The 15,263-nt window shown below is 28.9% G+C and overlaps 1 protein-coding gene across 1 annotated transcript in view; it reads left to right on the forward strand.

Annotated features, from left to right (window-relative positions):
* onecut (homeobox protein onecut) overlaps window positions 1–15,263 on the forward strand; it is a 165,802-nt gene that overhangs the window by 38,163 nt on the left and 112,376 nt on the right. The window contains exon 3 of the mRNA XM_075361945.1: window positions 3,168–3,196. Within this exon, the coding sequence (XP_075218060.1) occupies window positions 3,168–3,196 (29 nt within the window). The remainder of the gene's footprint in view (window positions 1–3,167; window positions 3,197–15,263) is intronic.

The raw sequence follows: 15,263 nt of genomic DNA on the forward strand, positions 1-15,263 counted from the left end.
TATAACCTTATGACTAAAAAATGTTCTCTTTTATCTTAATTTCTTCGTTTTGTTTTTAAAATAGTAATAAAAATTCACTCGAGATTTTTATTTAGTTTGAATTACTTCGAGGGAGTATTAAGTAATTATTTTTAAAAAATTTCTTTTTAACTTGTATATCATCCCTTTATCGTTTTTTTCTATTTTTCGAGCCAGGGGAAAGCGTCTGTTAACATGTATATTACATAAACCGATGTTTGATATCTTTATTATGACTCACTACACCCTTATAATCAAATTTTGTTCAGAAAATTAGAAAAGTCCATTTTACGTTATTTTGACTTCGTACAATAAGCTTTTTTGATGCGGTAAAAGGAGAGGATTAAGATATATGGATTTAACGGGCGATTCAAGATTTAGAAGTTATAGTCGTTTCCCTAAAGATTTTCAATACCGTGTCCAGTTTCATAGTCGAATTGACCTTCTGACATTTCCCGGAAGGTTTGTGATCCGATAAATTTTTCTTCTGCTTTTACACCCGTTTATATAAATAATTTAATTATTTTTATTTTTAACTCATAATTCCGCAAACTTTTACATCGTAATACATGTACTGGTGATGAATAAGAACAATAATACGAAAAGATCGTTAACACGTATATAGTCATCGATAAGAGATTGTTATTTTGACGAGAACTAAATTATTTGACAGTAATAAATTTCCACATGTCGTCTAATATAGTGGCTAATTTATACAAAAATGAGGATTAATTTTCGATAAAAAGAAATTTATGTAAAAAGGATAAAAATATGATTCTTAGTCGGGAAAGGATTTTAATTCGACGTAGGGGAGAAGAATCTCTTTAAGAATTCCGGTACACGGTTCATTAGTTCGAATATCAATCAAAGTGGCTTTGTATTACTCTCCTGTACGTCAGAACCTCTTTAACCGTTATACAGGACGAACATTATAATATCGCTTTATAAGTGCGGTAAACTATGACGGCTGCGGGCCTACGTACGTCCGATACCGATAACAGTACATTCATCTCCCCTTCTGCTTTCTGTCTAGCAAAGATTTCTCTAATGCTTATGCGGGAAGGTAAAGTGCGTGCATTTTTAAAATTGCTTCTGATTTTATTATTATCATAGTCTACAAATATTTTGATTTCGATTCTGTTCGGAAGATCGGTTATTTAATAGTTTGGCAATATAAAAAACCTTCATCTCGTCGTACGCCGCATATGATCGCAACCTAAAAAAATTCTCCTCGTAAAAACAAATTTACAACAGAATTTATTTATTTGACCGACCGCATAACCCGACCACTTTTTTTCGGTCTCGACTAAAAGAGTAAAGAGATCAACTAATCAATCCTTCATTTTTAAACGGTAATGGATGTAATTAATGTTTTCCATCCGTCTAATTTGTACATAGTTGAATACAATAATTTCTACTACCCTGTTATGCGATAGGGCTGTTTTGTCCTTGGTATCGTAATTTTATATTAAAACTAAAGATAGAAAGCTGTAAAAAAATATGTGAATATTTTTTTTACAGCTTTCTATTTTTCCTATTTCTATTTAGATTATTCATACCTTTTTGGCCACCATTCCCAAACATTAAATCAAAAGTATACACGCGATCTTATATCGCGTTAGCATTTCGTTAAGGGTTTTTTTTTATTGTCTTGTTTCAGAATAACTTGTGTCCTTTCAAGGAGTTAGTTGATCTTTTTCTATCCGATATAAAAATATTTGTCTTTATTTTAATTGTTGATTTTAGTGCAAGTGTTTTAAATACAACACTTCAATCGGTGTATTATTTTTTAATGAAACGTTTCTATCTATAAATTTAAAAAAATAATATTATATTTACGACAGCGGGGATAAATGGAACATGTTTTAAAGTTCAGAGAAGTACGTATTTTTCTTTACTAGGATATGACGAAGTTTGCAAAAAGCATAAGGCCGGTGAAACTGAGAAAATTATAATCGAAGCGATTGAATGAATTCAAGCCTAAAACAACATCGGACGATAATAAGAAACGAAAGGGAAAAATGAGTCTTTTTGACGGCATATATTTTTTGTAAAAACTGTTTTTATATAAAATTATGAACAGATTTATTAACATAATCGTGTTAATATTATGTCATTTTCTACTAGATTAAATTAGAAAATGATACGATTCTTTATTATGCACGACTTTAAGTCAAAATTGAGAAATAAAATAATAAATCTAACAATTAGAACAAAAAAAATAATAGGTATAGAATAGATTTAAGAAAAAATAAGTAGCATATTTTTAATGCGAGCGTGCATTGTTTGTTTCTCATTTAAAAAACACGCTTTTGAAAGCGATTAAATTATTTTCTTATATGAAGATAATGAATAATATTTAAAATTCGATAAGGACTGCTTACGCGACTTACAGGTGAAACTCAGCGCTTTATTGTAAGAAAACGACCTAACGTTTGAAACAGAATTAATTTTAATTACAGTCCTTTTGAAGATCTGACTATTTTAAAAACGTTTAACATTTCAAAAGCGTTCAAAATTACCCAATAAAATTACGGAAGACCTCAACGAATAAGGAAAATCTTTTAACCGATCAAAAGGAGACAGACCTATATTTCGAACTATTATTACGACTATGATTACGCGTCATTATACTAATTTGCGCCGAAGAATGCGGTAAGGAAACTTTTATACCGAATGAATTCCATTGAGCGAGGTTTTTTAAACATCCGGTACTGGGATTACGATAATAATGTAATTATTTCAAGATATTAATTGGTATTTAAACATAAAACGCCATTTTTTTTCGGCGGTTTACGAATATAACAGGATATTTCTATTCCTCTTAAGAAAAGGACCGCCATTTCACTAAGGATCGTCTTTTAGATACCGGCTTAAGTATAAACCTAAATCAACAGATGATTTTTCGCGTAATTCAATATTATTTCTTTAATTTTATTTTTGTTATTACGACCGCCAACATACATTTCTTCTGTTTCTTCATTTATCAATGAAGAAACAGACCGCTGCCGGGAATCGAAACCGAAATTGGCAGATCTAAAATACAGTATTAACCACTACATCGGCTGGCCGGCCGCATTATGAAAAAATATTCTAGAATTAAATTTAAAAAAGACTGGATTTTGTAACGATTGTATTCGAATATCAAGGTATCGGCAGTTCGACGAGAAACTGGGTCGTTCGTTCAATTTTTTTATATTCATTCAAAACACAGAAATGCTGCATGATAGTGATGTCTTTTACGCGAGTACCTGTCCGGCGAGGTCCAAGAGTATTTATTCAGTAAACTTCACAGGTTGACGTAGCAAAGCGGTCGTCCGGGAACGAAAAAGTTTTGACACGAACGACGTATCTAATGAAATTAAATATCTTTCCTTATTTTATAAATTTAATAATTTACATTCAATCGTATTTCGATGTAAGATCAAGAGTTTTAATTAAGTTTTTAAGTTTATCCTGTTCGCTTAGCGATCAGAAAAAGATAGATATACCGATTAAAGTGGACAGATAAAGTTTTTATCAAGATAAATATTTGTTATATAATTACATGCTATGCAAAACTATGTAACATTTATAGAATAATAACACGATAATTAAATTTATGTAATACCGATTAAATATTACAACCGGTAAAATTATCTAATCTAAATCTAAAATTTTCCAAGATGAATGAAATTTACTGAAAACTGTTGAACCATAACTCGTGCGATTTATAATTAATTCTTTGATAAATTACTCACCTTGTCGATTCTAAAAAAAAAATATTTTTACCAAAAAAGCGATGAAGTTACGATAATTTTCTTGAACTTTTCAACTGACTCACTACATATTACAGAAAACTAATAATTCAAGATTATTATATAAAATTTAATCGAATTTTAGCTTTCCTTTTTTTGACTATAAGTAAAATGTCTATGTTACGTACACGGAAAGGACCCTTATCATTATGCGTGTAAAATTTGACCGAGATCGGTTTAAGTTACGAGTTCTTTAGCTTTCAAGCGCGTACACCACCACAAGAACAAGCGAAAAATAAGGACTTTTTAGGTCGGTCAAAACACGTAAATTCATACAAGATTTAAAATGTAATTTTACACTATCGAGAATTTCTCGATGTACGTAGATAAAAAGCATATATATTCTTAATCGGAACGAATGAATGAAATTTATTTAGACGAGGTCAGGCCATTACTGCATTTTTTTTTACAACCGGGTTATAATATTTCGTATAACCTAGGCGAACGTAACGCTAAGTCGTATAAAAATTTAAAGCCTCTTAAAAGCTATTCGACTTTAATTATCTAAAAATCTGTCGGTCGGAAAAAGCGTAAGAAAAATCAGAGATTGTTTTAATACACATTAAAAGTATTTTGACTTTTCTCGTAGACATTTTAACACATATTTTCTTTCTAAGGAAAACGAATAAGGCATGTATTACGTTCGTTTAAAATTTTCCGAGTACAAATAAAGAAGAAAGTTTTTCCTTAATTAAAAATGTCCCTCCTTAGCGGATCGGAAAAACGATGATAGACCGTCTTGAATAACCGGAGATAGATTCTTAAACAATTTTTAAATATAAAGATTTCAATTTTTTTATTGTCGAAAGAAAGTTGAATTCGACCGAACGAAACGAATACTCAAACGACACGATCTAATTTCCGTCGTACGGGAAAACCTACCAAAAATCACAATTTTACGGCTTAAAATTTGAAGCGGATTTTGTATAGACGTCAAAAAATAATTGAAATCTTGAGCTGAATAAATACGAGGGTGGTATTTTAAAACTTCGCAAACTAGACATCTGGTCCGATATAAATGTCCGTCAACATTTGTCGTTGTGAAAAGAAAAAAGAAAATATTTCGCCCGTTGGTCACACGGTAGATCAGAAAGTAATCTGATGCTTTTGTAAAATACTACTCGTAAAACAAACTGAGTCCTGAATTTAATTAAATCACTAGTAAACGGACATCCGCCGGTTATGCCTAGGCTTACCGACATCACCTCTCGGTGTACGATCATTTCGAATCTTAATGGAATCTGTGATCTGTAATACCGACGAGGGTTTGTAGGACTTGAACCCGGTATCTCCTGCGTGAAGTGTGGCAGTGTCTTCAAGCAGAGGATTTTTCGTAAATACGTAAAAAAACAGATCTTGCTTTTTTAAGAGTGAGATTATCATTTAAAAGATCGGGAATAATCCGATTAAAAAATAAAGAAAATAATCCAAAATATAATTTGAGAGTAAATGAATAGCTATTTATTTTATAATAATTATTATATAACTATATTTAATATATTTATTTCATCGAAAAGAATTAAAAAAAATAAAACTATATCTATAGCTTACGTTTTTATACTCTTGGATTAATTTTATAAAAATAATCTAAAAAAAAAAAGAGAAGATCTTAAATTATCATAGTACATGATAATTAGAAAATTCATTATTAAAATAAATAAATTATATTATGAAAAAATGAATAAAGCAAAATTAATGATTAATTTTAACAAATTAATTTAATTTTAACAAATTAATTCAATTTTAACAGGTTTTATAACCTATTAAAGGTTTTATCATTATAAATAACGATATTCCTATATGTGCGCGCGGGGGTAAATAAATACGTTTATTTTACTCGTAGTAGATAAATAAAACGTTTCAAACTAAAATCAAACACACGAGTTTTTCATTAAAATTGTAATTTCGCAGATTAATTTCATGAAAATTTAATTAATTAAAATAACTGGATATTTCACGAGAAAATTCAGGACATAAATAAATAATCTAATTCTGGTTCCGGTGATAAAAACACAAAGGAGATCAAACCGCATCTAAAAAAAAATATTTCCAATCTCAGTTCGTTTAATTCGATATGAATACAAAATTTAACGAAGTTGTAAAAATATTTAAAAAAAAATTAAATCTCTTTTACCATAGACAGAAAAAACAATATTAATGTATTCTGGCTGAAAAATAAAAAAAGTAATGCAAATGCTTTAAAATAATTAAGTATGCTCACGTTATTTAAAAATACCACAAATTCGGAATTTTTGAGAGTACATGAAGAATTTACTATATATTTAATTGGTTTAGAACTCCTGCTGTTAATTATTTTAGAAAAATTTTTAAACCAAACCGTCAAATTTATGAAAATCTAAAAATTTCCCTTATTTAATAATTTGCCGAAACAAGATTTAGAACTTTATTACGAACAGTAATCCTTGGAAACCAATTCGTTTTCCGGTTCTTTTCTCTGATTTCGTGATACACGAGTTTAATCTACACAAAAACCAGATGGTAAATTGTTTTTTTTCCGAATTTCATTGTTATCCCTTTTTTATGGACGCAGTTAATGAGGGAGGAACTATCTACATTATTCTTGCTAACGATATCGATTATGCTAAAGATTTTAACGGGCGTAAAAAGTAAAAATATTAATTAAAAAAATTATAATTTCCATATTTAAAAGGCTGGATTTTGAAAAGAAATATAACAAAAATTAACTTCTGCGAGTTAAAATCATGTTGAAATATTTAAATTTAACTTATTCTTTTTCGAATAGAAAGCTTTTCGTTTTCCTAGCGACTGTTTGAAAAATTATAAAAAAAGTCGGAAAATTTAAAGTTTTTATACCTAAATGTGAATAGAAAATTGTACAAATAACTGGACCAAAGTTATTTAAAAGATTTACAGATGTTAACGGATTTTGCAATATCATACAGATGACAACAGTGAATTTTATGTAAACCAAACTTAAGAAAGGAGGAGAGAGAGAAAAGTCAATAAAAGTAAATTTACGTCATCCGCATCATCAACCGGACTTTTTTTCAGAAACAAGGTCATCGATAACGAATCGACCTCATTAATTACAGTTAAACTAGGTTAAACCTAAACTAGGTGCTTAAAAAGAGTAAATTTAAAGATATCATCAAAAAAATTCTCTTGAACGAGAATAAAAGTAGAATAGTCAGGGAAGAGTAGTGTAGAAAAAGTAACGAATCTTTGGAATCGGACGAACATAGAATCAGTTGTGCGTCCGTACTGCTGAAAGCCTATATATGTAAGAAGAAATAAATAATCGTATCGAAATAAACGCGTTTTGTTAATTACGCGTTTATCTTTTTACTATAAAATTCATCCTTATAGTTTTTAAACATTAAATTTTGTCTTTAGATTTTAAAGGCGAATAAGCCGGCGAGTTTAAACACGTTATCGGTATTAGAATACGATTGCAGTATTTAATTCATAGTGAACTGTATCAGGAGAGTAAATTTTATTCGTTTCGAACAATGATATATTATCCGGTCGAGCCGAGTTTAATACGGAGTGACGATGACACCCGAACGTGAAGTTATATTATTTTGGCATCCGGTAGAGGAACAGCTGTACACGTAATTTAAGGAAGTGAAGTATGAGGGCTTATTCATAAACACACACGTACACACATACTCACACTATTAGTCGAACGCGAGTACGCGTGTTATATGATACATCTATTAGCTTAGTGTTTAAAAAAAACCTGTTATTTTATAAACTTTACGATATCCTACGAAGTATGATGGTGAGGGGATTTTATAAAATTTTTCCTAACAGATTCACCAAAATTTTATTTATCTTTAAGCGAAATTTATAAAATTTTTCGTCAGAAAGACAACAAAAATGGCTTTACACTTTGATTTATATAGTTTTTGTGATATTTAAACTTTCTCGGAAATTTATGAACTTAATTAAATTTTCCTTATCGTGTGCATCATTAAAGAGGTAATCGTGAATTTAGTGTGTAATAGAGGATTAAGAGAACATGGTGTCAGAACCGGGCCGGTGGAATTTAAAACCCTTTTTCGGACTCATCGTTATTACATGAATTGAGGTGCGAGACAACATATTATATTCGATTCCATAATTCGGCCGATAACTGTTAAAATTATGAAAATCACATGATTTTTGTTAAAAAATACGAATAAAATCGTGTGATATTTTTACGAACTTACGAATAGACTCGATAAAGAAACGATTCCAAAAGAGTTATACTCTTAACTTAAGTTTGATGGATCTTTAAACATTAAAGATTAGTAGATCTCAAATCAAATATTTTCTCATATTAACAACGAAATTAACCGCGTTGAACCGATGTTATTTTGTCTTTAACGATAAGTGTATTGTTCGATGTATTTAGATATCGGTAAGCTTCTTCTCGAAATACGTTTGGTTTAATGATTTTTCCGTATAAATTTCTCCGGTCATCGAAGTTTTTCTATAATTTTACAATCTTTTAAAATTACTTTTATCGTTGCAATAATATGGTCATTATATGAAATGATGTCATGTTCTGTCACCTGTCTCGACCTCGTTGATCTCACTGCTGTAAGGAAAAGTAGTCGACCTATCAATGGATATCTCGAGGATCGATAGTTCATACAATCGGTGTAGAGAAATTTTTAAGTATAATACAAATGAATGTTGTGACAGGTTCGGCTGTAAAATAAGAAATAATAATAAGATAATTGTAATAGACGGTCCGCGAATGAAAATGCTATATTTGTATCGTCTGTCATGAGTAGAAAATATTTCTTCCTTTTCGGTTTAAAAATAAAATCAATAGAGAACTTTTAACAGATTTACAGATAGATTGACAAGTTAACTTTTAACATAGCGGTCAATTTACAAATAATCTAATTATTTCTTCTTTTTTAATCCTTTCCCGAATCTTTTGTCAAAATTTTTCTTTATATTGTTAATTCGATCGGGCTAAACCCACTGTTACAAGTTACTGAATAGATCATTTTGTTGCTATTTCTGGTTTATATACTATTTTTTTTTTTTTTTTTTTACAAATATCTACATATTAAAATAGATCTGTTAAACAAAAAACGAAAAAAATTAGTTTTTCTACAATTACTCAATAACTAATTTAGTTACAGACTTCGTTGGAGTCTTAAACACTCATTACATTAAGCCAAAAATAATCACCATGTACCGACTACGGTCGCTCAATTATGAAAGGAGTTTTAAGGGAACATAGCTTTCCTCATACTCAGGGTCTAAACGTCAATGATATTCAGATCTAGGTAGCAACTTATTAAGATAGAGAATTCGTATGGGTCTTAAAACAGTCATCACGTTTAGCCCCATAAAATGAACCTACACCAACTTCGGTCACTAAATTCCTATTTTGAGGAACATACACATTTTCTCACTATTGTAACACTCAATCCGCCGTATCTCAGCAACTAACCAAGATACAGAGTTCGTTTGGTTTTTAAAACACTCACCACCTAAATTTCCATCAAATGAACCCCTACCGATTTTGATCATTAAACTATTAAAAAAAAATTGAGGGAACGTAATTGGTCTCTGATACGTAGAAACTACTACTACATAGTAACAAAATACCTACGTACTAAGAAATGACATTTACATTTAAAGTGATACAGTTGCTATTTGTATTACTTTAAATTGACAATGTACGTACCATATATGATACGAAGTTTGAGCAATAATCGGGAAAGAAAAATAAATCTTTTAAAAGTGTGAAAGTGGAAATGAAACGTAAGCGTTGACGTACAGCTAATGTTGTCTTGAAGGAAGTCTTATGAACCACAAAGTAAATTATTTATTATAACTTAAGGTAATTTGTTTACTGATGCTCCTGAGCAGCATAGGTCCCCTAGTTTTCTATGAAATTAATTTTGTATCAACGTATGTACCTATTATTTTAATGTAATTTGATTTATGTTTACCGATTTGTATATATGTTGCGGCTGTATGTATCAGGTTAAAATAATTGTCGATTAATATATGTTAGCGGTAGAATGGTGGTGTTATTAGTGAAGGTTTTAGGGTAAAATATTAGTTTCGATTTTATTATTATAAGTTTATATTATTTTTATTAATATTTAAATTTATTATTTTTTTAATGGATTCAAAGGTAAACTGTATAATCCATAATAATATTTTACGTGTGTGTGTTTTTTAATCGGTTAGATTAATTTGGTTTCAAATGCGCTTAAATTTCTGACTGATGGAGAATAAAGAAGACATGGCGACGAAAAGCTTAATTTATAATGAATATGCAATTTCTAACAGAGAAAGTTTTATCGATTTTAAAAATAATGAGTCGGGATTCCTAGAGATTTTATATTTATGAAAAAAAAAAAATTGAAAATAAATGTAAGTAGATGAACGTTCATACAATTTAATAAGCATTATTAAAATTATTTGAATAATAAAATTTCATAGTCATCACACTATTCACTCGGCCGTAACAGAACAGTTTTTAATATTGACCATCGTAAAAAAAAAGAAAAATTTCAAAAGTATATGAAAAGGTTAAATTTTGTCTATAATTATATCGATTCGGTTGTAAGTAAGCTCATGTTAACGGCCGATAATTATATGATATAGTACTGGATTTGGAATACCTTCTGATTGAAGGTTCTTAGCCGTCTTTTCGCTTTTAACTCATATGTTGAAATCATTAATATTTTTCGCTTACAAATATATATCTCCGCAAAAGTTATTTCATTCGTTTATTTACACTGTACGCAACAGGTTCGTTAAAATAATTCGATTAAAATATACGATATCATTTGTAGACTGTAAACACCTTTTACAAAAATTAAAAATATAAAATATTTATCCAAAAAATAATAATACATAATATATATCGGTAATTCTTTTTGTAGATTTTATATGTTCCCTTTTTCGTAATTTTATCTGTTAGTGTAATAATTACTAATTATAATTTTAGTGATCTGATTTTTATTTTGCTACCATTTACGCATAAATGGATTACTACCTATTTTTTCTCAAACTCGCTAGGAAAAATTATATAACCGTCAGAATAAACAAAAAAAGAAGGAAAAATCAATTAAAGTATAACTAAACGGCTTGATTTCAGCTAGTAAACTCAGTGATAAAACTATATTGACCGCGTAACTGAAAGTCTTAATGCCTCTCGATAAAGGCAAGGTAGTCGAGTGTTCTACTTCATCGTAATGCAGGTCGGCCGATCGATATTTACTCTTCCTTTCGACACTTTTGTTCTCAGCTCCGTTAATGACTTTCACCTTCAGTCTATAATGTTTACGCCCTGGTTTAAAAAAGCCATACGAAATTAAATAATCTGTAGGCTGTACACCTATGTTTATTTATTTATTATTCGGCCGATATTTACCAAAGCACTGTCAAAAAAACGACATCGCTTGTATTTTCGTAGCTGAATTTATATCCTTTTACTAACTACAACTTCCAAAAATGACACGTTGTATGTTATCGGTAACATTATAATTTTTCAAATAAAATTATTATACAGTAAGAAAAGATTACTAAATTTTATCGACAGTAATGTAGCTCGATAATAAATTGTAAGGCAGTATTGACTGTGCCACCAAAGTTGAATTTCCGATTGTACGATTCAATTATTTTTTGGAAAAATATAGCGATAGCATTGCAACAATTAGTTAACCTTTTTTGACAGTGTAGAGACCGTTTAATAATGTAGTTTATTGCAATCTCTATTTTAGGGTTAAGATAAGAATACTTTTATTTCTTTGTTTTCATCTGAATTGACGTGTTTTACACCAAAGGAAAGTTTAATCGTTTAAATGAATGCTGGAAATAGATTTGAAATCTTTATAAAGTAAAATATTTTTCCTAAAATTACAAATACGAAGAATAGCGATGAATAAAATAGTATCATCGGGAAATCCCATGAAGCACAGTTTATTCTATTTTTTCGCAGGTGATTACGCAAGCGTCAAATTTCGTAGTTAACATTATTGGCAGTAAAGGTTATCACTAACAAATAAACCGTTCATGTACGAATACAAATTTTCTAAGTCGATTTTATAAATATTAATTTCATTTATTATATTTGTGTTTTACCTATATAAAATCGTTTTAATCAGGGAATCGAGGAAGAAACGAAAGCGAGGTAGACGAGATCATCATTGTTAACAAAATTTCAAATCTGAATTTCCCAAAAACTATTCCAACATTTTGAAAGAATTTTAGTAGATTTATTTTTATATTGAATAATTTATTTTTTACGTATTTAAACTAGTTGCAAGCAATTTACACAGATTAATTGAAAAATAGTATTGTTTTTTATATTTCTTGATGGAAAAATTAAAAAGGTATTTTCTCAAAACTAGTAGGTAGAATTTAAAACGATATCAGTAAAATTTTAATTAGTTTAATTTTGTGTCGATCGAGTCATTAACGGAGGACTTTTCAGAACTCGGTAGCGATTTTCACAAAATTAAAAAAAAGAAAAGTTTTCCTGTTTAAATTGTTTCACATTTTTGATTTTTTTTAGAAATATTAGTGTGGGTGCTTTTTATTTATACAGATTTGAATTCATACGACAGAAAAAAATTAGATTTAAAAGAAAATCAAAATCGATTGAGAAGAGTCAATGTGCATACACTCTCGCACAGAATACATCAGACCTTTCGTAGAGCACACGAGATAGATGTTAATTTACGGAAATAAATGATTTTATTTATTAATTTATAATTTTTTGAAAGTTAATTTTTTATGTTCCCTAGAACATAAGGTAATCGTACCTATGGATATTAATTTTTATTTTTATTTTTAATCTACATGCGATATTTCTACCAATTAATGATGCTATATTTGTCTTCATAATTCAATTTTCATTAAATATACCTACATACCCACCTAAAAAATTATATTATATTTCAGGCTCCTAAAATATAAAATATTAGATTCTCACATTAACGTTTAACACCGTTAAATACAAGATATGTAAACCGAAATGTAATCTTTATTTTTTAGAAAATCAAGAAGATCGGGTTAAAAATTCTACCAATTTCGTTCATTTATATACTCTTTATACTGACCTTTGACAAAAAAAAGATGAAATTCATTTTATTAGATATTAGATGATTTATTTATTCTTGAAAAAAGGAAAATTTCAGCGAACCGAATCGGAAATGTTTTCGTGTTATACAGTATAACTGAAGGCCGTTAGCCGGACAGCCATTAAGCTATAGTTAACTTTTTCTTCTGAACGATCTAAGATATCTTTCGATCTACTTAAAACTAAATTAAAGCATTTCCTATTACGAAAACAATATTTATTGATCGATGCGTTTTAAGTAATATTAACTGAATAGATCCCAATTTTAGGTGATCTCGTTACGCGTCTGCTCTTATACGCATGAGTAGTTTTATAAATATAAGTATTTGAAAACATATATATATGTTTTCAAATATCTTTCCCCTAATACCTTGAAATGTGTGTCATACCGATTTTTTTCCACTCTATAAAGTCAGTCGTTTATTTAATTTCTTTAACGGTGTTAATTTTTATACCATATAATTTTTAATTATTATACATTTATTATTTTCATGTAACCTATCCTCATCTATTACTATTTTTATTCTTTAATATGGACTTTAAATGTATTTTTATTTATTTATTAATCTTCGTTTTGTGATGTTGCTTTTATACAGGCGTTTCAGGCTGTAAACTTCTTTTTGTTACCTGCTGAATAGATTGACTTCCTGTTGCTTAAACGATCTGAATAATGTAAAGCTATATAAGGAACCGAATTAAATATATGTTTTACTGTACAGGTTAATTAACTCGAGCGACAACGGTAATAATAATACATTTACTTACGATCCGGTAGAAATTTCCCGTAGAATCCTTGCTAGATTAAGGTAAAACTAGTTATAATGTCTATATGTCTCCTTTTAATTCTTAATGAGATATTCACGAGCGGGATGATGAATGCTTGTCAGAGAAGGAAGCAAAATATTCTAACAGGAATTCATATCGAACGATAATCGGGTAAATCACAACTAAATTAAAAGCGGAAAACACGAATGTTACAAGAAATAAGTAGTTTAGGATATAGTTCATATCTATTAATTTTTAAATTATTAAAAGAGTTAAAGGAAAATACCGGGGAGTTTAATTCTATCCAATGAAAAAATGCGGAGAATTACACTGTACCGGTGTTATTTTTCATTTAAAAATAATTGTTACGAATTGATTTGTCATCGAAGATTTAGAATATTTAAGTCTTACTAAATACTCGATGAAAAAGACTGAGTTTAATTTATTCGTTTCCGCCAAATTTTATTTGAAGAAAATTTGTAGGAATTCTGAAAATTATCATAAAAATTAATTCATTTAACCTTTGTCCCGGTATTGCGTTTCAGGGTTTCTTAAATTCGGAAGATTATAAAAAAGCTGGTAAAGTATAACATGACTTTCACAGCCGGGAAAATTTAGAAAATGTTTATTTGCAAAGAAATTATATGTAACAAAAAAAAAATTAAATTATTTCATTTTTATGAAAGTAATGAAAAAATTTCTGCCCATTTTGGATCCGGAATATAATATAGATGCTGAATTAAAATATAGATGCTGAATATAGACAAAAAAAAAACAGAATATATATTTTTTAGAGGTGGGGAATAAATTTTAAGAAAGATTTTTCTAAAAATATTCATATTTAGGCTGAGCTGAACAAATTCGATTAAGTAAAGTTTTCTCTAAATCAAACACCCCTTCGACAGACGGCTAAAATAAGAAAAAGAACATTTTCGATAAAACCTTTTGCATTTTAGGTCCGGAATCTATAATCTAAAATAACTGTAGACATTTCTTGATAGTTATTACATGAAGTATAAATTTTCAAAAAACGTTTGAAAAGTTTTTAAACCTAAGGGAGATAGAAAGAAACAAAAAAAAACATATATTTTAATTTTAAGAGGGGAGGTTGATCATTTGAACATTTTTTAAAAATTATCTATATTTGCATTGTAGGTAGCAAATTTGATTAAGTAAAGCTTTCTCTAAAATGATTCTACAGAAAATCGAAATAGTTTTTTCCCCACTCCTTTAAAAAAGTTTAAAAAAATGATTTGGTCAATCCTGAGATATAAGGTCAAAAGCAGTGCGATACACATACATACATATAATTTTTTTTGTCTAGCTAGACTAATTGGGCCCTAAAACGTAAAGATTTTCAAAAACCCGATACCCCATTTTTTACATGATCACTACACTTTCCCCTTTAATACTCTTGCTATATTATCCAAGAAAATAAAAATAATGTTTATAACCTGGCTAACGGAAGAAGGCACCTGAATTTAAAATTTTTTAATTTTGTTATTCTTACAAAATAAAATTTTACTTCTGTAAAATATTTATTGTTATACTTTTCAGGTCGTTTTGATAATTATTTCGGTGATTGTGAGTTTGAC

This window comes from Lycorma delicatula, chromosome 4 (genome assembly GCF_047948215.1).
Source record: "Lycorma delicatula isolate Av1 chromosome 4, ASM4794821v1, whole genome shotgun sequence".
Lineage (NCBI taxonomy): Eukaryota > Metazoa > Arthropoda > Insecta > Hemiptera > Fulgoridae > Lycorma > Lycorma delicatula.